We start from the raw sequence: 21811 nt of genomic DNA, 5'->3' as shown, positions 1-21811 counted from the left end.
TTGGTGTGCCAGTGCACTGGTGCCAGGAGTGAGCATGGAGTCAGGTCCCCATGTGTTCGGTGTGTGTTCTGTGCTGTGCCAGCCCAAACAGTTTCTCAGAGTGTTCCTCTGGTCTTTCTTCTAGCCAACTGCCCCCTCCAAGTCATTCTGAGTCAGTAGTAAAGACTTCTGGGGCCCTGGATCTGGATGGTACTGAGAAACCCTGCATGCTGCCAGGACTAAGACTGGGGCCAGGCCGGGTGAGGCTGGGGAGCTCAGAACTGCTCTGTCGGGGGTGTGTAGACTGAGAAGCCGGTTGTGCTTCCAAAACCCCTTCAGAAATCAAAGGCCCTTTCTGCGCCTGCATGGGGGTTGGGCAGGGGGGGGCCACTCACACAGCTCTAAAAGCCTCGTTTGGGGGAGGGAGCAGTTGGTTCCCATTTTCTTTGCTCGTTTTAAAGAGGAGATCAGGCCTTTATGGCTAATCTTTTACTGAAACCAGCAGCTTAAGTTTTTAACATTTTTATCTCAAAAGAAAACACATACACACTAGTTATTTCCTACCTGAGGGTTTTCCATAAAGATAATAATTAATAATAATAATAATAATTCTCAGTCTTTGTAGAAACTTTGTAAACACTAGTCCCAAGTCCTTTGGGCCAGGAAGTATTTTGTCTTCTAAATTCCATTGCCATCAGAGCTTATAGAGTTCTTAGAGGCAAATCAGTAAAGTTAAGCAATCCACCCCCAAACCAACGCGTTTCTCCTTCTCATACACACCCTGTTCTCAGAAAGGGAGAGAGGAAAGAAGAATGCTTCTCTTATCCTTTGCCCCAGGCTGGAGCTGCTGGGGCTTTAAATATGAGTATGTCTGTGTAGGAGGATGGGGATGGGGGCCTTCTGACTACTAGCCACCCATCCATCCATCCATCTATCCATCCATCCATCCAGCATTTCAATTTACTCATTCAATAAATATTTATTGAGTTAACGTACTGTGTGCTGGGCACTCCGTAAAGGGGTATAATCCCCTCCATCCCTTTAGTGGCTTCTCCCAGGTCTCTCAGTGTGTTTGGCATTCATACCCTCTTCTCTTTAACAGGGGTGACAGTTAAAGTTGTAAGGGCTGGTATGGACAGAAGGAAGGAGAGTGACTGGGGTAGTGGGTGAGGGGAGGCACGGAGGAGCTGTATTTTCTTAAATCATTCAAGGTGCACTTTGCTGCTCTCATTGTCAAGGCTTTCTCTACATTTAGATCTAAGAGGAGGTAAGGATGGAACTTACGGGTGACTGGCAGACTGCCCTGGGCCCAAGACTCTACCTTGGGTACAAGTGATGATTCTAGAGCAGAGTGTTTCAACCTCTAACACAGAAACTGAATCCTGGACTGGCTAATGAGGGGCCCTGCCAGCTGCTGGCTCTGAAGTTGGCTTTGGCTCTGAGCTAGATCTGTGGAAGTTGAGGCCCAGGCTCCTCGCTCAGCAGCTTGTATTGATCTCTCAGCCTCTTTTGTCTCCTCCTCCCCAGTGGAAGCCTCTCCCCCTCTCCCCCTCTGCCTCTCAGCGTCTTCCGCTTTCCTTCTCTGCTTCTAATAAATTGAAATCTCCGAGAGAGCTGCCAAGGCTCCGGTAGTTCTACAAAACTGTCCTTCCTCTTCCTGCATTTGCCCAGTCAAGGGTATCTTTGCCTGAGGTGGGAGTGATGCTGTTAGTCCTGTGATATGATTGCATAGCAACACAGAGCGGTTCCGAGAGGGGAGGAGGAGCAGGAGAAGGAGGGCAGGGAGGTGGGAGAGACAGAGGGAGAGTGTGCATACAGCAGCTGTCAGCATCCCTGTCTCAGGGACTTCTTTGCTGATTCACACAGGCAACCCAGCCCTGGCCGCCCAGCTCCCGGTTGTCGCCTGCTCCTCAGACCTGCTGGAATCAGAAGGTAGGCCACAGAGAAATGATTTCAAGCCTCACCCTTTTTCAGCCCACTGAGGGGAAATGACTGAGGGAGGGGAAGCTCCAGAGGTACTCTGTGTGCGCCCGTGTGTGTGTGTGTGTGTGTGTGTGTGTGTGTGTGTGTGTGTATGCACCTGCCTGCCTGCCTGCCACCTGCTTGTGCCTTTAGGGGAAAACTTGCATTTAAAAAAATGCCCACAATGAAGTAGCCACCGCCTGGATTTATAGAAGGAAAAAAAAAAAGATGCCCAGGAATAGAAACTCCATCCAATTTGAGCAACTATGGTCTAAAAATGAATAAGAGGAAGGTCCACAGTTTGCTGCTTTGAGAGTAGAGGGGTATTTATTTATTTACATGTTTGTTTATTTATTTATGTCTGTTCTCAATGACAGGCTTTTTGTCCATGGATGGATTTCCTGGAGGGAGGGAAGGGAAGGGGTGTGGAAAGCATTAGCTGAAAAGGGAGGAGAGAGGAAACACGGGACCTTGGAGCAGGTTTCCTGAACAAATGAGTGTCTGGCCAGCAGACAGGACACAGGAGCACTTCCTTGGAGCAAACCGGGCTCTGACCTAGGAGCCTGGGGTTGAAGGTGCATCCTAATCTCTGCATTTACTTCCTGGCTCAATCCGGCTTCCCCCGTTGCAGTTTTCCTCTGATTGCTTCCCTTGATTTCCTTTCTACCCGCTGTAACCAGGAGGCTCCTCTCCATTCTTGAGAGCAGAGCTTGGAGAGCTTTGAAATGGGGATCACCTCTTCTGGCATCAAACACCCTGTTCCTTTTTCTCTCTTCAGCTTTCCCCAGCATCAGGCCCAATGCCCCAGCCTGGTAAGTGGGCCTGACACTGTGTGGGTAGTTAAGGCTTATCTTGCCTTCGGTAGGCAGGGAGAGCCAGGCCTCAGAGGTGTTGGGTCCAAGCAGGTAGCTGGGCAGGGCCAGGCTGGGGTGGAGTGGGGTAGAGAAGGAGGAAGGGCAGCAGCAGCAGCTGCCTGGAAAAGAACATACTTTTCTCATGTTTTCTTTTTGATTGTTCAAAAGAACAAAAGCCTTTAAAAAAAATCTCTCTGCCTCATTCACCTTAGCATCTGACTTTTCCAAAGGAATCCTTGTTTCTAGATTAAAGGCCCTCAGGTAAATCACCTTTTAAAAGGCCCTGTGGGAGCCACAAACCTCAGGAGATTTCCCCTCTGGGATTTGGATGGGGAGATAGTTCCAGAGGACCCTGGGATCTTCTAAGGAACCCCTCCCGCCAAAAGGCAGTGCTGCCAGTGGAACTGATAAGTGTCCTGTCCCTGAAAGAAGTCGGATCCCCTCTTTTCCTGGGTGGACTGGCCTCGGCTCTGCAGTCCTGTCTACTGCAAACCAGTGCTGGGCGATGAAGGCACTTAGGGCTCCTCTTCCCTTGAGGCTTGTCCCACAGGAATTCGGCCCTGAGTTCCAGGCTAGAGCACTCCTCAGCTCTGCAATCACCCAAAGGAAGGGAGCACGGCTTGAAGCAGCAAACTTAGCAAAGGCCCAAGAGCCAGGTACAGAGGGCACATCTGGGATGCAGCACTTCTAACCAAAGATACTCAGAAGTTTCTCATGTTAAATCTGCCAAAATGTGAGATAGGATGGGCTCTCACTAATGAAGCCTAAGAAGATAGCCTTCTACAATGGCCAGGAGCACTCACTCAAAGGAAACCCACTCTGTGGAAGTTAAACTAGGAAACTACATTCCACTCTTTAAAAAGATTCTAAACATCCATCAGCAACTGAAAGAGCAAGTGAGATAAATCCTTCTAGGATGACATTTACCAAACCAATATTCCACAGAACACTGTTAAGAAAGAATGTTAATAGATTCTGTTTTAAAATAAGGAGTGGTGGTGGTGTGTTGCACGTGGCGGGGGACGTTTTCTTTCTTTTTTTTTTAAATTCTATTTTATCTTTTATACAGCACGTTCTTATTAGTTATCTGTTTTATACATATTAGTGTATACATGTCAATCCCAATCTCCCAATTCATCACGCCACCATCACCCCACCCCCCACCCCACTTTCCCCTCTTGGTGTCCATCCGTTTGTTCTCTACATCTGTGTCTCAATTTCTGCCCCGCAAACTGGTTCATCTGTACCATTTTTCTAGGTTCCACATATATGCGTTAATATACGATATTTATTTTTCTCTTTCTGACTTACTTCACTTTGTATGACAGTCTCTAGATCCATCCACATCTCTACAAATGACCCAATTTCGTTCCTTTTTATGGCCGAGTAATATTCCATTGTATATATGTGCCACATCTTCATTATCCACTCATTGGTCTATGGGCATTTAGGTTGCTTCCATGACCTGGCTATTGTAAAGAGTGCTACAATGAACATTGGGGTGCATGTGTCTTTTTGAATTATGGTTTTCTCAGGGTATATGCCCAGCAGGGGATTGCTGGGTCATATGGTAGCTCTATTTTTAGTTTTTTAAGAAACCTCCATACTGTTCTCCATAGTGGCTGCATCAATTTACATTCCCACCAATGGTGCAGGAGGGTTCCCTTTTCTCCACACCATCTCCAGCATTTATTGTTTGTAGGTTTTTTGATGATGGCCATTCTGACTGGTGTGAGGTGATGCCTCAATGTGGATTTGATTTACATTTCTCTAATGATTAGTGATGTGGAGCATCCTTTCATGTGTTTGTTGGCAATCTGTATATCTTCTTTGGAGAAATGTCTATTTAGGTCTTCTGCCCATTTTTGGATTAGGTTGTTTGTTTTTTTGATATTGAGCTGCTTGCACATTTTGGAGATTAATCATTTGTCTGTTGATTCATTTGCAAATATTTTCTCCCATTCTGAGGGTTATCTTTTCATTTTGTTTGTAGCTTTCTTTGCTTTGTAAGAGCTTTTAAGTTTCATTAGGTCCCATTTGTTTATTTTTGTTTTTATTTCCGTTACTCTAGGAGGTGGACCAAAAAAGATCTTGCTGTGATTTATGTCAAAGAGTGTTCTTCCTATGTTTTCCTCTAAGAGTTTTATAGTGTCTGGTCTTTCATTTAGGTCTCTAATCCATTTTGAGTTTATTTTTGTGTACGGTGTTAGGGAGTGTTCTAATTTTATTCTTTTACATGTAGCTGTCCAGTTTTCCCAGCACCACTTATTGAAGAGGCTGTCTTTTCTCCATTGTATATGCTTGCCTCCTTTGTCATAGATTAGTTGACCATAGGTGCATTGGTTTATCTCTGGGCTTTCTATCCTGTTCCATTTATCTATATTTCTGTTTTGGTGCTGGTACCATACTGTCTTGATTACTGTAGCTTTGTAGTATAGTCTGAAGTCAGGGAGTCTGATGCCTCCAGCTCCGTTTTTTCCCTCAAGACTGCTTTGGCTATTCAGGGTCTTTTGTGTTTCCATACAAATTTTAAGATTTTTTGTTCTAGTTCTGTAAAAAATGCCACTGGTAATTTGATAAGGATTGCATTGAATCTGTAGATTGCTTTGGGTAGTATAGTCATTTTCACAATATTGATTCTTCCAATCCAAGAACATGGTATATCTCTCCAACTGTTTGTGTCATCTTTGATTTCTTTTATCAGTGTCTTATAGTTTTCTGAGTACAGGTCTTTTGCCTCCTTAGGTAGGTTTATTCCTAGGTATTTTATTCTTTTTGTTGCAGTGGTGAATGGGATTGTTTCCTTAATTTCCCTTTCTGATCTTTCATTGTTAGTGTATAGGAATGCAAGAGATTTCTGTGCATTAATTTTGTATTCTGCAACTTTACCAAATTCATTGATTAGCTCTAGTAGTTTTCTGGTGGCATCTTTAGGATTCTCTATGTAGAGTGTCATGTCATCTGCAAACTGTGACACTTTTTCTTCTTCTTTTCCAATTTGTATTCCTTTTATTTCTTTTTCTTCTCTGATTGCTGTGGCTAGGACTTCCAAAACTATGTTGAATAATACTGGTGAGAGTGGACATCCTTATCTTGTTCCTGATCTTAGAGGAAATGCTTTCAATTTTTCACCATTGAGAATAATGTTTGCTGTGGGTTTGTCATATATGACCTTTATTATGTTGAGGTAGTTTCCCTCTATGCCCACTTTCTGGAGAGTTTTATCATACATGTATGTTGAATTTTGTCAAAAGCTTTTTCTGCATCTATTGAGATGATCATATGGTTTTTATTCTTCAGTTTGTTAATATGGTGTATCACATTGATTTGTGTATGTTGAAGAATCCTTCCACCCCTGGGATTAATCCCACTTGGTCATGGTGTATGATCCTTTTAATGTGTTGTTGGATTCTGTTTGCTAGTATTTTGTTGAGGATTTTACATCAATATTCATCAGTGATATTTGTCTGTAATTTTCTTTTTTTGTAGTATCTTTGGTTTTGGTATCAGGGTGATGGTGGCCTCATAGAATGAGTTTGGTAGTGTTCCTTCCACTGCAATTGTTTGGAACAGTTTGAGAGGGATGGGTGTTAGCTCTTCTCTCAATGTTTGATAGATTTCACCTGTGAAGCCATCTGGTCCTGGACTTTTGTTTGTTGGAAGATTTTTTTTTTTTTTTTTTTTTTTTTGCGGTACACAGACCTCTCACTATTGGGGCCTCTCCCGTCACGGAGCACAGGCTCCGGACGCGCAGGCTCAGCGGCCATGGCTCAGCGGCCATGGCTCATGGGCCCAGCCGCTCTGCGGCATGTGGGACCCTCCCGGACCGGGGCACGAACCCGCGTCCCCTGCATCGGCAGGCGGACTCTCAACCACTGCGCCACCAGGGAAGCCCTAGAATTTTTTTTTTTTTTTTTTTTTTTTTTTTGCTGTACGCGGGCCTCTCACTGTTATGGCCTCTCCCGTTGCGGAGCACAGGCTCCGGACGCGCAGGCTCAGCAGCCATGGCTCACGGGCCTAGCCACTCCGCGGCATGTGGGATCTTCCCGGACCAGGAAGATTTTTAATTGCAGTTTCAATTTCAGTGCTTCTGATTGGTCTGTTTATATATATATTTAAAATTTTATTTATTTATTTTTGACTGCATTGGGTCTTCATTGCAGTGCATGGGCTTCTCATTGCGGTGGCTTGTCTTGTTGTGGAGGACAGGCTCTAGGCACACAGGCTTCAGTAGTTGTGGCACGTGGGCTCAGTAGTTGTGGCTTGCGAGCTCTAGAGCACAGGTTCAGTAGTTGTAGCACACGAGCTTAGTTGCTCTGTGTCATGTGGGACCTTCCCAGACCAGGGCTTAAACCTGTGTCCCCTGCATTGGCTGGCGGATTCTTAACCACTGTGCCACCAGGGAAGCCCCTGGTCTGTTTATATTTTCCATTTCTTCCTGGTTCACTCTCGGAAGGTTGTGTTTTTCTAAGAATTTGTCCATTTCTTTTAGGTTGTCCATTTTATTGGCATAGAGTTGCTTGTAGTAATCTCTGATGACCGTTTTTATTTCTGACATGCCTGTTGTAACTTCTCCTTTTTCATTTCTAATTTTATTGATTTGAATCTTCTCCCTTTTTTTCTTGATAAGTCTGGCTAAAGGTTTATCAATTTTCTTTACCTTGTCAAAGAACCAGCTTTTAGTTTTATTTATCTTTGCTATTGTTGTCTTTGTTTCTATTTCATTTATTTCTGATCTGATCTTTATGATTTCTTTCCTTCTACTAACTTTGGGTTTTTTCGTTCTTCTTTCTCTAGTTCCTTTAGGTGTAAGGTTAGTTTGTTAGAGATTTTTCTTGTTTCTTGAGGTAGGCTTGTATTGCTATAAACTTCCCTCTTAGAACTGCTTTTGCTGCATCCCAGAGGTTTTGGATCGTTGTGTTTTCGTTGTCATTTGTCTCTAGGTACTTTTTGATTTCCTCTTTGATTTCTTCAGTGATCTCTTCATTATTTAGTAATGTATTGTTTAACCTCCATATGTTTGTGTTTTTTATGTTTCTTTCCCTGTAATTGATTTCTAATCTTATAGCATTGTGGCCGGAAAAGATGTTTGATATGATTTCAATTTTCTTAAATTTACCGAGGCTTGATTTGTGACCCAAGTTGTGATCTATCCTGGAGAATGTTCCGTATGCACTTGAGAAGAAAGTGTAATCTGCTGTTTTTGGATGGAATGTCCTGTAAATATCAATTAAATCTATCTGGTCTATTGTGTCATTTAAATCTTCTGTTTCCTTATTTATTTTCATTTTGGTTGATCTGTCCATTGGTGTAAGTGAGGTGTTAAAGTCCCCCACTATTACTGTGTTACTGTCAATTTCCTCTTTTATAGCTGTTAGCAGTTGCCTTATGTATTGAGGTGCTCTTATGTTGGGTGCATATATATTTATAATTGTTATATCTTCTTCTTGGATTGATCCCTTGATCATTACATAGTGTTCTTCCTTGTCTCTTGTAACATCCTTTATTTTAAAGTCTATTTTATCTGATATGAGTATTGCTACTCCAGCTTTCTTTTGACTTCCATTTGCATGGAATATCTTTTTCCATCCCCTCACTTTCAGTCTGTATGTGTCCCTAGGTCTGAAGTGGGTCTCTTGTAGACAGCATATAGGTGGGTCTTGTTTTTGTATCCATTCAGTGAGCCTGTGTCTTTTGGATGGAGCATTTAATCCATTCATGTTTAAGGTAATTATCAATATGTATGTTCCTATTACCAGTTTCTTAATTGTTATGGGTTTGTTTTTGTAGGTCCTTTTCTTCTCCTGTGTTTCCCACTTAGAGAAGTTCCTTTAACTTTTGTTGTAGAGCTGGTTTAGTTGTGCTGAATTCTCTTAGCTTTTGCTTGTCTGTAAAGGTTTTAATTTCTCCATCAAATCTGAATGAGACCCTTTCTGGGTAGAGTAATCTTGGTTGCAGGTTTTCCCTTTTCATCTCTTTAAATATGTCCTGCCACTCCCTTCTAGCTTGTAGAGTTTCTGCTGAGAAATCAGCTGTTAACCTTATGGGAGTTCCCTTGTATGTTGTCATTTTTCCCTTGTTGCTTTCAGTAATTTTTCTTTGCCTTTAATTTTTATCAATTTGATTACTATGTGTCTCGGCATGTTTCTCCTTGGGTTTATCCTGCATGGGACTCGCTGTGCTTCCTGGACTTGAGTGACTATTTCCTTTCCCATCTTAGGGAAGTTTTCGACTATAATCTCTTCAAATATTTTCTCTGGTCCTTTCTCTCTCTCTTCTCCTTCTGGGGCCCCTGTAACGTGAATGTTGTTGCATTTAATGTAGTCCCAGAGGTCTCTTAGGCTGTCTTCATTTCTTTTCATTCTTTTTTCTTTATTCTATTCTGTGGCAGTGAATTCCACAATTCTGTCTTCCAGGTCACTTATCCATTCTTCTGCCTCAGTTATTCTGCTATTGATTCCTTCTAGTGTATTCTTTTCTTTTTTTTTTTTTTTTGAGGTATGCGAGCCTCTCACTGTTGTGGCCTCTCCCATTGCGGAGCACAGGCTCCGGACGCGCAGGCTCAGCGGCCATGTCTCACGGGCCCAGCCATTCTGCGGCATGTGGGATCTTCCCGGACCAGGGCACGAAGCCGTGTCCCCTGCATCAGCAGGCAGACTCTCAACCACTGTGCCACCAGGGAAGCCCCTTCCAGTGTATTTTTCATGTCAGTTATTGTATTGTTCATCTCTGTTTGTTTGTTCTTTAATTCTTCTAGGTGTTTGTTCTTTAATTCTTCTAGGTCTTTTTTAAACATTTCTTGCATCTTCTCGATCTTTGCCTCCATTCTTTTTCAAGATCCTGGATCATCTTCACTATCATTATTCTGAATTCTTTTTCTGGAAGGTTGCCTATCTCCACTGCATTTAGTTGTTTTTCTGGGGTTTTATCTTGTTCCTTCATCTGGTACAAAGTCCTCTGTCTTTTCATTTTGTTTATCTTTCTGTGAACGTGGTTTTCCTTCCACAGCTGCAGAACTGTAGTTCTTCTTACTTCTGCTGTCTCAGGGGGCCGTTTTCTATGGTCCAATAATTTTTTGAAAATGCTTCATAACTGAATTATCCTCTTGAAGAGTCATAATATATATAAATGTGTTAAAGGCTCTGAGAAGTACTGCTGTAATCTATTTAATTCTGTTTGTTTGTTTGTTTTGTGGTATGCTGGCCTCTCACTGTTGTGGCCTCTCCCCTTGCGGAGCACAGGCTCCGGACACGCAGGCTCAGTGGCCATGGCTCACGGGCCCAACCGCTCCATGGCATGTGGGATCTTCCTGGACCGGGGCACGAACCCGCATCCCCTGCATCGGCAGGTGGACTCTCAACCACTGCGCCACCAGGGAAGCCCTGTTTAATTCTGTTTAACCCAATATATCCCAAACAGATTTGACCAGGGAACTCTTTTCTACATGGAAAAAATTTTTGTATCTTGCACACACAGTTTTAGAAATTGCTGCCCAAAAAAATTCCTGGAAGAAATTAACATATGGAAAAAAACTTTAAAGTAATCTAATCCAGCACCACATTTTTAAGTGTGAAAAAACGAGAGGTTAATGAAATTGTTCTTTCTGAGTATTTGAGAGAATGGAACTCTTATCTCCTAATTCTTAGTCCCCCTGTGCCCATTTGCTGCTCCTCTAGCAGGTTCCCTCCTGTTAAATTAGTCCCAGGAAGATGAAGCAGGTTGAAGGAATAATCCTGTCATTTTGAGTGAGATGTTTGTATCTTATACATTTCTTTAGTTATTTTGTTATATCTGAAAATTCTGAATTTCCCTTTCAGCCTTGGATTTTTGCATTCTTTTAAACAATATGCTATGAAAATTTTTAGACATTCAAAGGAGTATAAAGAATAATATAATGAAAATCAGGATATCCACCATCCAGCTTAAGAAAAAACATCTCCAGTAGACTTGAAACCCTCTATCCTTCTGTGATCAAACTTCCTCCTTTCCTCCCTCCAAAGTAACCACTCTCTGGATTTGGCATTTATTATTCTTATGCATCTATTTATACTTTTACTATATATGTATGGGTCTTTAAGCAGCATATGCCACTGCTTTATGTGTTTTTAAAATGTATATCAATGGTATGTATTCTTTTCCAATTTGTTTTTTCCTATTCAATGTTATATTTGTGAAATTCATCCACATTGTGATATGTGACTCTAGTTCATTCATTTTTCACTATTGTATAGCATTCCATTTAATGAATGTGCCATGATTTATTTATCCATTCTGTAGTTGATGGACATTTAGGCTGTTTCCAGTTTCTGGCTCACAGTTAGGGCTACTGTGATCATTCCTGTGTAGATATTCTTATGTGACTATTGCTATTGGGTATATATCTAGGAGGGAATTGCCCCATTGCAGGGTATGAGAATTTTTCACTTTGGGGAGATATTGTCAGATTGCTCTCCAAAATGGTTTACAACTTATACCCCCACCAGCAGTGTATAAAGGTTTTAGATGTATTGCATTAATTGGTTCTTTCTTTTTCCCTTTCTAATTCATATATATTTTATTTCATTTGGTTTTCTTTTTTCTTTTTTTTATTGGAGTATATTTGATTGATAATGTTGTGTTAGTTTCAGGTGTACAGCATAGTGATTATGTTATAAACACACACACACACACACATACATATTCTTTTTCATATTCTTTTCCATTATGGTTTATTACAAGATGTTGAGTATAGTTCCCTATGCTATACGGTAGGTCCTTGTTGTTTATCTATTTTATATATAGTAGTGTGTATATGTTAATCCCAAACTCCTAGTTTATCCCTCCTCCCCCCTTTCCCCTTTAGTAACCATAAGTTTGTTTATTAATTGGTTCTTATAATACAATTCTCCTCATGAGGATGCATCTCTGATCTTTCTTCCCACTGGAAAAGAAATTGTATTTCTCAAAATTACTTGACATCTACCTTCTCAGGAACACATTTCATTGTTTCCATTTGTAAATGAAGGAGTTGGCCTAAGTAAGCTCTAAGGTCCCTACCAGCTTGACAATCTGTGTTCCCTGTGTTATTCATTAGTGAGAGCATCTGAAGCAGAACCTTGGTTTTTGGCTACATTGCAGGAATTATTTTAGGAACACATAACAAGGTTTGGTACAAATGAAATGTGTGTCTCGTCTCTTAGTGCCATGCTGTCAGGTAGAAAGGCAGTGCTGTGAGAGGGAGGGCCATCATGCAATGTCACCTTGGACTGGAGAGAGGAAACTGTAGCTCATAAGAAGGGGTCTTCTTTTCACTTCCCTGTTCTTTCCCGAGCCTCTCATGATTTAGAAGTCTTCCTTATTTATTTTCTTCCAAGAATAATAAATGATTGTTGTAAAAATTATATATATATATATATATATATATATATATATATAAAAATATATGTACACACACACAAAGTGTATAAAGTCAAAATGAGGGTCCCCTTCATACAACTCTCCAGAAGCAATGTCGCTGAACAGTTTTTTGTTTTTGTTTTTTGTTTTTTGCGGTACTCGAGCCTCTCACTGTTGTGGCCTCTCCTGTTGTGGAGCACAGGCTCCGGACACACAGGCCGAGCGGCCATGGCTCACGGGTGCAGCCACTCTGCGGCATGTGGGATCCTCCCGGACCGGGGCACAAGCCTGCGTCCCCTGCATCGGCAGGTGGACTCTGAACCACTGCGCCACCAGGGAAGCCCATGCTGAACGGTTTTGTGTATCCTTGTAGGCTTTCTTTCTGTGCATACACAGAAAGAAGGTTTTTTACAAAACTGGAGTTATACCAGACATGTTCATTCTGACACTTTTTTTTTAACCTAAAATATATATCTTCAGCATCTGTTCAAATTAGTGAGTACAGATCTACCTCTTTCTTTTTAACAGCTACATAATATTCCATGGCATGAGTGGCTGCAATAATAGAAAAGATTTCAGTACTTACTAGATGTCAGAAACTATGAATTAACTCCTTACAACAAGGCTATGAAGTACGTCTTTTCATTATCCCCTTTTTTACAGATGCAGGGACTGAAGCATGAAGTCAGGGAGCTTGTCCAAACCTGTGCTGTTAGGTCTTGGAGCCAGGATGCAAACTCTAGTGTGCTGGCTCAGAGCCCACACTCTACACTGCTATGCGGTGCCGCCTCTCCGATACTTAACCAGTCCCTTGTTGATGGAGATTTGAGTCAATTGCAGTTTTGCTATTGCAAACAATACTGTAGCAGACACCCTCGTCCACTTCTGCAAGTACTTCTGTAGGGTAGGTTCCTAAACTTCTCCAGTTTATAGGTGGAAAGAGCTTATTCATTTGTTCAAAAAGCATTTACTGAGCTCTAAGGCACTGGGAAAGGTCTGAGGTCAGACTGGGAGAGTTGACTAGCATTTTACCTCCCAGATGTCCTTGGAAGGTCATTTAAATGTTCTGTAGGATTTGCCAGCTGGCTGATACCCCAGACCCACTGCATCCTGTCCATTCTTAATTGCTTGTGTCTTTGCCTGGGTAGTGGCATGTCTGAGTCAGCCCTTGGGCTCCCACCTGGTGGCCCATAGCCAAGAATCTTCCCTACTTACTAAGTGTCAGTGACCACAGTGCCTCAGAGCCTGGGTTCTAGAATTTACAGATGCAGAATAGTGTAGCAGTGAAGAACTTGTATTCTGAGACACACTAGCCTGGATGTAAATCCCAGTTCCTCACCTCAGAGTAACGATATCACTTTGAACAAGTTACTTACTGCCTATGTGCCTCCGTGTTCTTACCTGCACAATGCAGACAACAGTAGTAACTACTTCATAGGATTGTCCTGAGGATTCAATGCTTGATGTATGTAGACTGATTAGTTAATATATGTAAAACATGGAATACAGTAAATTTTAACTGTTATTATTTATTTGACTGTGGAAAAGCTGCTACACCTACCTTTCCATAAAACAGTTGAAGATGTCCATGGCACTTTGGTGAGGAGTGGGGAGGGAGGGAGAAAATAGCCGTTAAATAGCTAATATACTCACACAGCTCCAAATTCAAAAGGTACAAAAAGATATTCAGTAAAAACTATATCTCCTATTGGTGACATGGGGCTTTTGTGGGTGTGAGTAATTATTCTATTTCTCAACCCAAGCCATGATTATATGGGGATTTACTTTGTAATAATTCAATATATTTTACACATATGTTTTATGCACTTTTTTGTAAGTTATATTTCTCAGTTTTAGAAAGAGAGAAAATAAGGAAAAATCCCAAAGGAATGGAAGGAATTCTCCCACCTCTGTCTAGTAGCCACTTGATGCCATTCTCCAAAGGCAATCAATGTTAACGGGTTCTTTTCTATACTTCCAAAGATATTTTATTGCATATATAAGCACATATTTTCCTTTTTTTAAAACTAATGTAAACTAACCACTTTATTTTTTATTCTTGTTTCCTTTTTACTTAAAAATATATCTTAAGAGATCATTCTATATTGGCACATAAATAGTTCTTAATTCTGTTTTTAACAGCTGTATAGAATTCCATTGTATGGATACACAATTATTTATTTAACAAGTCCTTAGTAATGGACAATTAGGTTGTTTGCAGTTTTTTTGCCATTTCAAGCCTTGCTTCAAATGCTAATGTTCTGTATACATCATTTCACACAAATGTAAGAAATGTGTATATCCAGAGCCTTTCTCTTCATGCCCCTTGGAATTTGTACCTACAAAATTGAGGACCTGTACACTCACCTGTTTGGAGTTCAATTCAGTAGATCAAGTTAGTTTTTGTCTCTTAATCCCATACTCCTATCTCACCTCTTCCTGATTCCCTCTCCCCACTGGTAGCCACTAGTTTGTTCTCTATATCTGTGAGTCTGTTTTCTTTTTGTTATATACACTTGTTTGTTTTATTTTTTAGATTCCACATATAAGTGATAACATAGAGTATTTGTCTACACATAGAATAATTAAGCAACAAGGATATATATTGTACAGCACAGGGAATACAGCCATTAGTTTATAATAACTTTAAATGGAGTATAATCTATAAAAATACTAAATCACTATGTTGTACACCTGAAACTAATATAATGTTGTAAATCAACTATACTTTAATTAAGAAAATCAAGTCAGAAAACATTCACCGAGTGCCTGCTCTGTGCCTGGCTCTGTGTTAAAAATATGTGAGGTAGAAATAAATATTGGGCATGAATCTTGTCCTCCACCAACAAACTTGCTTTCATGCTGAAATCCTGGTATTCCACATATATTTAAAGCTTTTATCTCTGCCTAAGTTAAACAATGTCTCCTCCCTGAATCCTCCCAGAAGGGCCTGTATATGGCTTTGAGAACTAGGAAAAGAGTATTCCTATTGGGAAAAAGCCACAGTTTGGTATCTAGCAGGATACCTAGGGGAGAGCACAGACGAGTTGGTTGCACTGCAAAAGCATCCTCCATACTACTTCATGCATCCAAAGCTTCTCTCTCACCTTAGCTCAAAAACATCCATAAATATATCCTATATCCCTCCAGCTTGAAGTGAACAGTTCCTGCTCTGTGACCTTTCAGAGTATGATTTCTGTGCCCCACGTAAGGTATGAATCATTTCTCCCCTGTGATACTTGTTTATATGTCTTATTTCCCACACTCGACCTTTTGGGTACCAAGTCAGATTCATCTCCAATTCCTCACAGACTCTGCAAGTTAAAAGGAGGAATAGGAAGAGAACAATTAGTATGTACAGGTAGTAATTGGGACAGGATGGAGATAAATAAAGAGGCAGAAAGAAGAATCTTTATGTAGAACAAGGAGCACTGGCCAAGAGTCAGGAGGTCCAGGTTCACTTGTGTCTCAGCATCTTCATCTGTCAGATGGGATCATAATTCTGCCTGGGCCAACCTTACCAGGTCCATTGAGGATCAAGAAAAACAGTACAGCAGGCTACAAAAGCATGCCCTACAAATATAGCAAATGCTAGCATTTTGATGTGTGGCAACTGTTAAACATTAACATTTTAGCAAACCAAGGTCTAGAGAGGTGAAATGACTTGTCACAATCAGTGGCAAAGTCTGAACATAACAGAAGGTAGTCACGCTAGTACTAGAAAGAGTTTATCCCTTTTTGGCCTGTGTTGGGATTAGAAGATCTGAATTCCCTGATTCCTGGATTTGTTTTATTTTTATTTTGTGAAGCATCAAACTGACATCAGGTCAGTAGAGGAGAATAGGAAGGAAGGAATTTTATCTGTAGAGTGGTGAACCTCAAAAGAGAAAAAGGGATAGTTTATGAAAGAAGAACTACAACTGGCCACTAAAAATGGAAGGAAAAAGCTAAGCATTTCTAGTAGTTAAGGATGCAAAGTAATCCTCAAGATGCCATCTTCACTTACAAAATTGGCAAAGATATTTTAAAAATAAGAATACTAACTGCCGGCAAGTGTGCTGGGAAACTGGCTTTCTCATACATTGGGAGTAGTACAAAGTGATCTAACTTTATTCTAGGGCAATTTAGAAGTATGTATTACAAGTCTGGGACTTCCCTGGTGGCGCAGTGTTTAAGAATCTGCCTGCCAACACAGGGGACACGGGTTCTATCCCTGGTCCAGGAGGATCCCACATGCCGCGGAGCAACTAAGCCCGTGCGCCACAACTACAGAACCTGCACTCTAGAGCCCATGCGCCACAGCTACTGAAGCCCGTGTGCCTAGAGCCTGTGCCCCACAACAAGAGAAGCCACCACAATGAGAAGCTGGTGCACTGTAACAAAGAGTAGCCCCCGCTTGCCGCAGCTAGAGAAAGCCTGCGTGCAGCAATGATGACCCAACACAGCCAATAATAAAGTAAATAAATTAACAAATAAAGAAGTATGTATTACAAGTCTGAAAATGGTTCATGCCCTTTGATCCAGGAGTTTTCCCTTCTAGGAAATTATCTTACGGAAAGAATCACAAATATGCACAAGGCTGTTCATTGCAGTGTGACGTGTTAAATTGTTAAAATAAATTATGGTATATCCATTCAGTGGGATAGTATACAACAATGATTACAGCTAACATTTATTGAACAGTGTGCCATTGCCAGACACTGTGCTAAGTTATTTAAATACATTATTAATTTTAATCGTTAGAAGTAGTCTACGAGGGCAGTCATCCCCATTTTACAGATGAGGACACTGAAGCTCAGAAAGGTTAACTTGTCCCAGGCCACACTGATATTAGGTTGAATAGTGTGGGTTTGACCCTAGGTCTGTCTGATGCAAAAACCCATGGCCTCAACCATAGCACTCTAACAGCTTTGCAGCCATTAGAAATCATCTTTTAGAGGAATAGTTAGTGAAATTCTAAACTGATCATGATATAAAAGGAAAATAAAAAAAGCATGATACAAAATTATAAATATATAATGAATATATAAATAATATGATGACAATTTTATTTCCAAAGTGTAAGTATATATTTTTCATAGGAAAACTACCATAAGGATTCACACCTGTTAGTAATGGTTATCTCTGGATACTAGTATTATAGGTTATTTTTAGTTTCAGTTATGTTTTTTTATATTTTCCAGTTTTTCTATAAACATGCATTATTTGTATAAAAATATTAATGTAAAAAGAGGGCTGAAAGCAAGACTTTTGTAGCCATCATACTTACAATATGTCCATAGCAGTACTTCATTTTTGATCTGAGTGGTTAATTCTTTTATGTTGGCGTTGGATCAGAGGGGAGCCACCTTTTCAACCATTCTTTAGGGCAATCTCTTTGGGGATGAGGAATGATGTAGTTGTGTGATCTCTAGGGACTTTGACTACAGTAAAATGTCCTTCAGACAATAAATTCTTGCACCTTCATGATCTGTAATGGTCCCAATCTTTGGACCATAGACCCATGAGGAGGAGGGAAGGGTACTTAATGTGAGGAGTCCACAGATTTTTAAATGTATAAGTGTTTTTCTCACTCCGTAAGTGCTAAAAGTACAGCTACTATGTAGGTGTGAGTGGGTGAAGTGAGATGTTTTTATTTTAAGAAGAGGCCCTTATACCTAAAATGTTGGGAACCACTGAAATAGAGACTAAAAATGGTGGCTATTTAATCATCAGGATCAGGAATCAAAGATGTTCACTTCCTGCCCATTGGATCAAAGCTGGCACATCTTTGCCCAGCACTAAAAGATATCACTTTTATCATCTGCAAGCATTGTTTTAGCCACCCATCCTCATCACACTTGTGTACATTCACTAAACTGTCAGTTGGTCTGTACATTTAACTTTTTCATTCATGTCTTTTCTAAGCTTAGCTCTTGACATCAAAAGCTGAACATGTCTAAAGAATAGTTTATTACGGAATACTGCTCTCACCTGCCCCTGCCACACCAAATTTGCTTCTTCTCTTGTCTTTCCTTTCCTGCTGTTGGCAATATTATCCACCCAGCTCCCAAATTAAAAACCTTTGACTCCTTCACCTCTCTCACCCTTCACCTCCAAGTGATCACCGAGCCCAGTGTGTTTTACCTCTTCAATGTAACTCAAAGCCATGTTCTCTGCTCCCTCCTCACTGCAACTGCCTGCCTATTTTGACAGCTCCTCAATGGGTTTTTGCCCAAGAGAATCTCTCCACAAGGTAGCCAGAGGGCTCTTTCTAAAATGCAAATCTAGTCATGTCACTCCCCTGCTTAAAGTCTTCAGTGCTTTCCTATTGTCTACGAGATGAAGCCTTAGAATCCTCTGCTTATCATTCAAGGCATGACCCAATCTGGCCACAGCCTCACCTGCTACTCCCCACAAAGCACCTACCTTGTACTCTGGTCACACCATACATTTTATTTTTGTGCTGTTTGGAATGTTCTTTTTTGTTTTATCTTCTCTGCTTAATGGCAATCTGATTTCTCTTTTATGACTCACTTCAAGTATATTTCCTCTAAGGAGACTTTTCCTGACATGGCCAGGTAGAACTCACCTCATCCATCCCTTCACTACAACCCATAAATACTTCTACAATTAATGCAAGTAACACTTTATGGCTTGATTTTCCCCATGTCTGTTCTCTCCGTATGTGAACTCCTCAGGGACAGGCACCATGTCTTTTTCATCTCTGTGCCTCCCGAACTCCAGCCATACTGAACTTACTGTTCTCTGAACATGCTGTGCTTTTTTGTGACATCCGCCTTTGCACAGGTGGGTCCCTCTGCTGGGAATGCATTTCTCCCTTTCTTCCCTTCTCTGCACAGGCAAACATCTACTGAGTCCTTCAAGACTCATCTCAAATGCAGTCTCTCTGAAATCTCAGATAGAGTTAGTTGTTCCCCACTCTGTGCTCCCCTAGCCTTCTGGTCAAACCTCGATTATAGCATTTTCCACATAAGTGTTTTATTATCATTATCAGCTTATATGACTGCCCCCCTCCATCTCCCACACCCCATCCCCAGGCAGCGAAATCTCAGCATATAATCTTTGTGTCTCTAGCACAAAGCACAATAGAGAAACAATAAATATTTCCTTGATCAATAATTAAATCAAATTTTGATGGTACATGATAGCCTGGGAAAAACTATTGGATAGGTAAGTAAGCTTTGAATACTTATTTACATAACTGGTCAAGGCACCTCTAGGGAAGTGGTGGATTTGCAGTCCTTTTCTAGATCTTGACTCTAAATTTCTCCTTGTTACTCTTCCAGGTGCTTATGCTCAGCGGTTGGTGCACTGCCTATCCTCACCGCCCCCCCATGAGCCTCAGTTCTGATGCAACCTATGGTCATGCAGGGATGCCCTTATACCCTCCCACGATGTCATGAGTGGCGGGCAGCTGACCACTTCCATCACAGCAGCAGCCTCCGAAGCACCTGCCCCCAGCCTCAGGTAAGAGGCCGAGAGCAAAAGAAAGACCTGTGGAGACAGGGTGGACACATGATCTGTGTGTGATCTTGTGGGTATCCATGCTTCCTAAAGCTCAGGGGTACTGTCCATATACATGAAACCTCTTGGACAGCACGAGGTCTCCTTTGGCCCATCCTTGTCACTCATGAGGCCTTTTATGGGGGGGGCATGGGGCAAAGGAGGTGTGTTGAGCTGGACAAGCCAAAGGGCCCACAATGGCTGAGGGGGCTGGTTTTATGTTAACCTCCCAAGGGAGGTCCCAGAAAAGCATGATCCTTCAGGGTATAGCCAAGGACAAGACAGGACCTTCCTTTGTCTTGACTTCTCTGTGGCTTACCTCATATTCCATACCTGCAGAATATTCCCTCTCCTTCCATTGGCTCTTCTTCTCAAGTCCCTAGTCTTACTCACAGTGGGTTAACCCCACTAAGGCTCCCCTGAGTTTCATACTGGCCTCTCCTGTCTCTCTCCTCCTATAGAAGTGGAGTGGTGGTGCTGCGTGTGCCCACCTGCATATGTTCTAGGTGGTCAGAGTATGTGTGAGAGGCAGTAATCCCAAGAGGGCAGCCCCCTTTCCTGACAATTAGGGAGGTCCAAGGGAAAGCTGACTAGACAAGAGAGAAGTATCAGCATACTTTGGCTTGCCCTACAATGCTTTGGGGTCCAGAGGCCACAGGAGTATGTGAAAGTACTGTTTCTTAGTATCTCACAGATGAACTGCAGCGCTGAGTCACTATTCAGCTGCAAACAGCAGCTGAATATACAGGGAGGAGGAAGAGAGCGACACGGATGGAGAGGTGGCGTGGATGGAGAATGTAGGTGCTGGGGAGCCCATCTGGGGGAGAATAATGAGGGAAAGTCAAGGTCCAGAGAGGCATAAGACCCAGGTCCTCCCAAGCTGTTTTCACATGTCTAGCCAGAGAGAATTTGCTGCTTGTAACATATTCTCAAAGTCAGTGTCAACTGAGAGTCCCCCTGTGCACCTACCCCTTCCCCAGACTGGGGCTTTCAGAAGGTTGAGGGATTGAGAAGCATGGGTCCTTCCATAAGGCTTGCCCTGCTCATTGCCCACCCCCTCCAAACTTCTCCACCTGGCAACGGGACCTGAGGGCTTCATTTTGTGACAGAGAATGGTGAGACCAAGTCCTCTCCTCGGTCACTGTCTAGTTTCTTCTCTTCCTTTTCTATGGCTCTGACTTTGTCTTAAAGTTTCAAGAGATAAGGAGAGAGCCCTATGGGGAGTGGGGAGTGAGAAGCAAACATTTTGGCCACAAAAGCCAGAAGTAGAAGGCTATTGATAGGGAAAGAAAACTATGATTATTCATTATTTGCCTATTGCGTGCCTGGCTCCGCCCCAGGGGACTTGTGATTATTAGGGGGAACTCGGAGGGGAAAACAGGGTGATGGAGCATAGTAAAGGAGCCAAATGGGGGCATAGGAAACTGAGAAGAAGGCTGGAGGGAATGAAAGGCTAACATGGGTGGAGCCCAGCTCATCGTGGGTGCTTCCATCAGAACCAGACAACTAGGCTGTGGCTGGATCACAAGAGGCCATTTCTAACTCTGGGGCATTCCCAGTCTGGGGAACTCTGTGAGACTGGCTTGGGACCAATTATCCCAGCATAAGCCAAGCTGCGACACAGAGCTAGAGCCACTCCCTGCTCTTGGCCTGCTGTCCCCTGCCATCCCCCATCCACCCCGCAAGGCTCTACCCCGTAGTCCCAGAAAGGGTCAGGCAGCTGCTCTAACTATTCCTGTAGGTGGGCCTCAGCATGGAAACAATGTGGAACTGTGGAAAGCCCAGAAGACTCTGTGGGAGATAAATGAGGATTGGAACAGAACTCTTTTTGGTCAAAATGAAGGGTTTTGCCTCAGTGCTGAGGGGTGGGGGCCCAGCTTGGGAATGTTAACCTTTCTCCAGCCAAGTCTGCTGGCAAAGGAGAAGAGTGGCCACCTCCAGAAGGGGCCCTGCCCCTCAGGCCAGGGACCAATGACAGCACAGGCAGGGCACAGGAGCCTCTCTGGCGCTGGATCCCTGCATGGAGTTTCTGGGTTCCCTCTTGCCCTCTCCCCACCCTGCAAAAGTCCAGGGGGGATTGCCCATTGACCATCCATCTCCCCCTGGCCTTAGAGTGCAGGCGGAGGTCTGTGGGG

At 42.3% G+C, this 21811-nt stretch overlaps 1 protein-coding gene across 1 annotated transcript in view; it reads left to right on the top strand.

The window, feature by feature from the left end:
• The first annotated feature begins 1843 nt into the window (after positions 1 to 1843).
• DRP2 (dystrophin related protein 2) overlaps positions 1844 to 21811 on the top strand; it is a 46410-nt gene continuing 26442 nt past the window's right edge. The window contains exons 1-2 of the mRNA XM_019932250.2: positions 1844 to 1911; positions 19460 to 19640. Coding sequence (XP_019787809.1) covers positions 19524 to 19640 — 117 coding nt within the window. The 5' untranslated portion in view covers positions 1844 to 1911; positions 19460 to 19523. The remainder of the gene's footprint in view (positions 1912 to 19459; positions 19641 to 21811) is intronic.

The sequence above is a fragment of the Tursiops truncatus genome, chromosome X (genome assembly GCF_011762595.2).
Source record: "Tursiops truncatus isolate mTurTru1 chromosome X, mTurTru1.mat.Y, whole genome shotgun sequence".
Lineage (NCBI taxonomy): Eukaryota > Metazoa > Chordata > Mammalia > Artiodactyla > Delphinidae > Tursiops > Tursiops truncatus.
The sequence above is the reverse complement of the archived record's forward strand: the minus strand, read 5'-3'. Positions and strand labels throughout refer to the sequence as shown.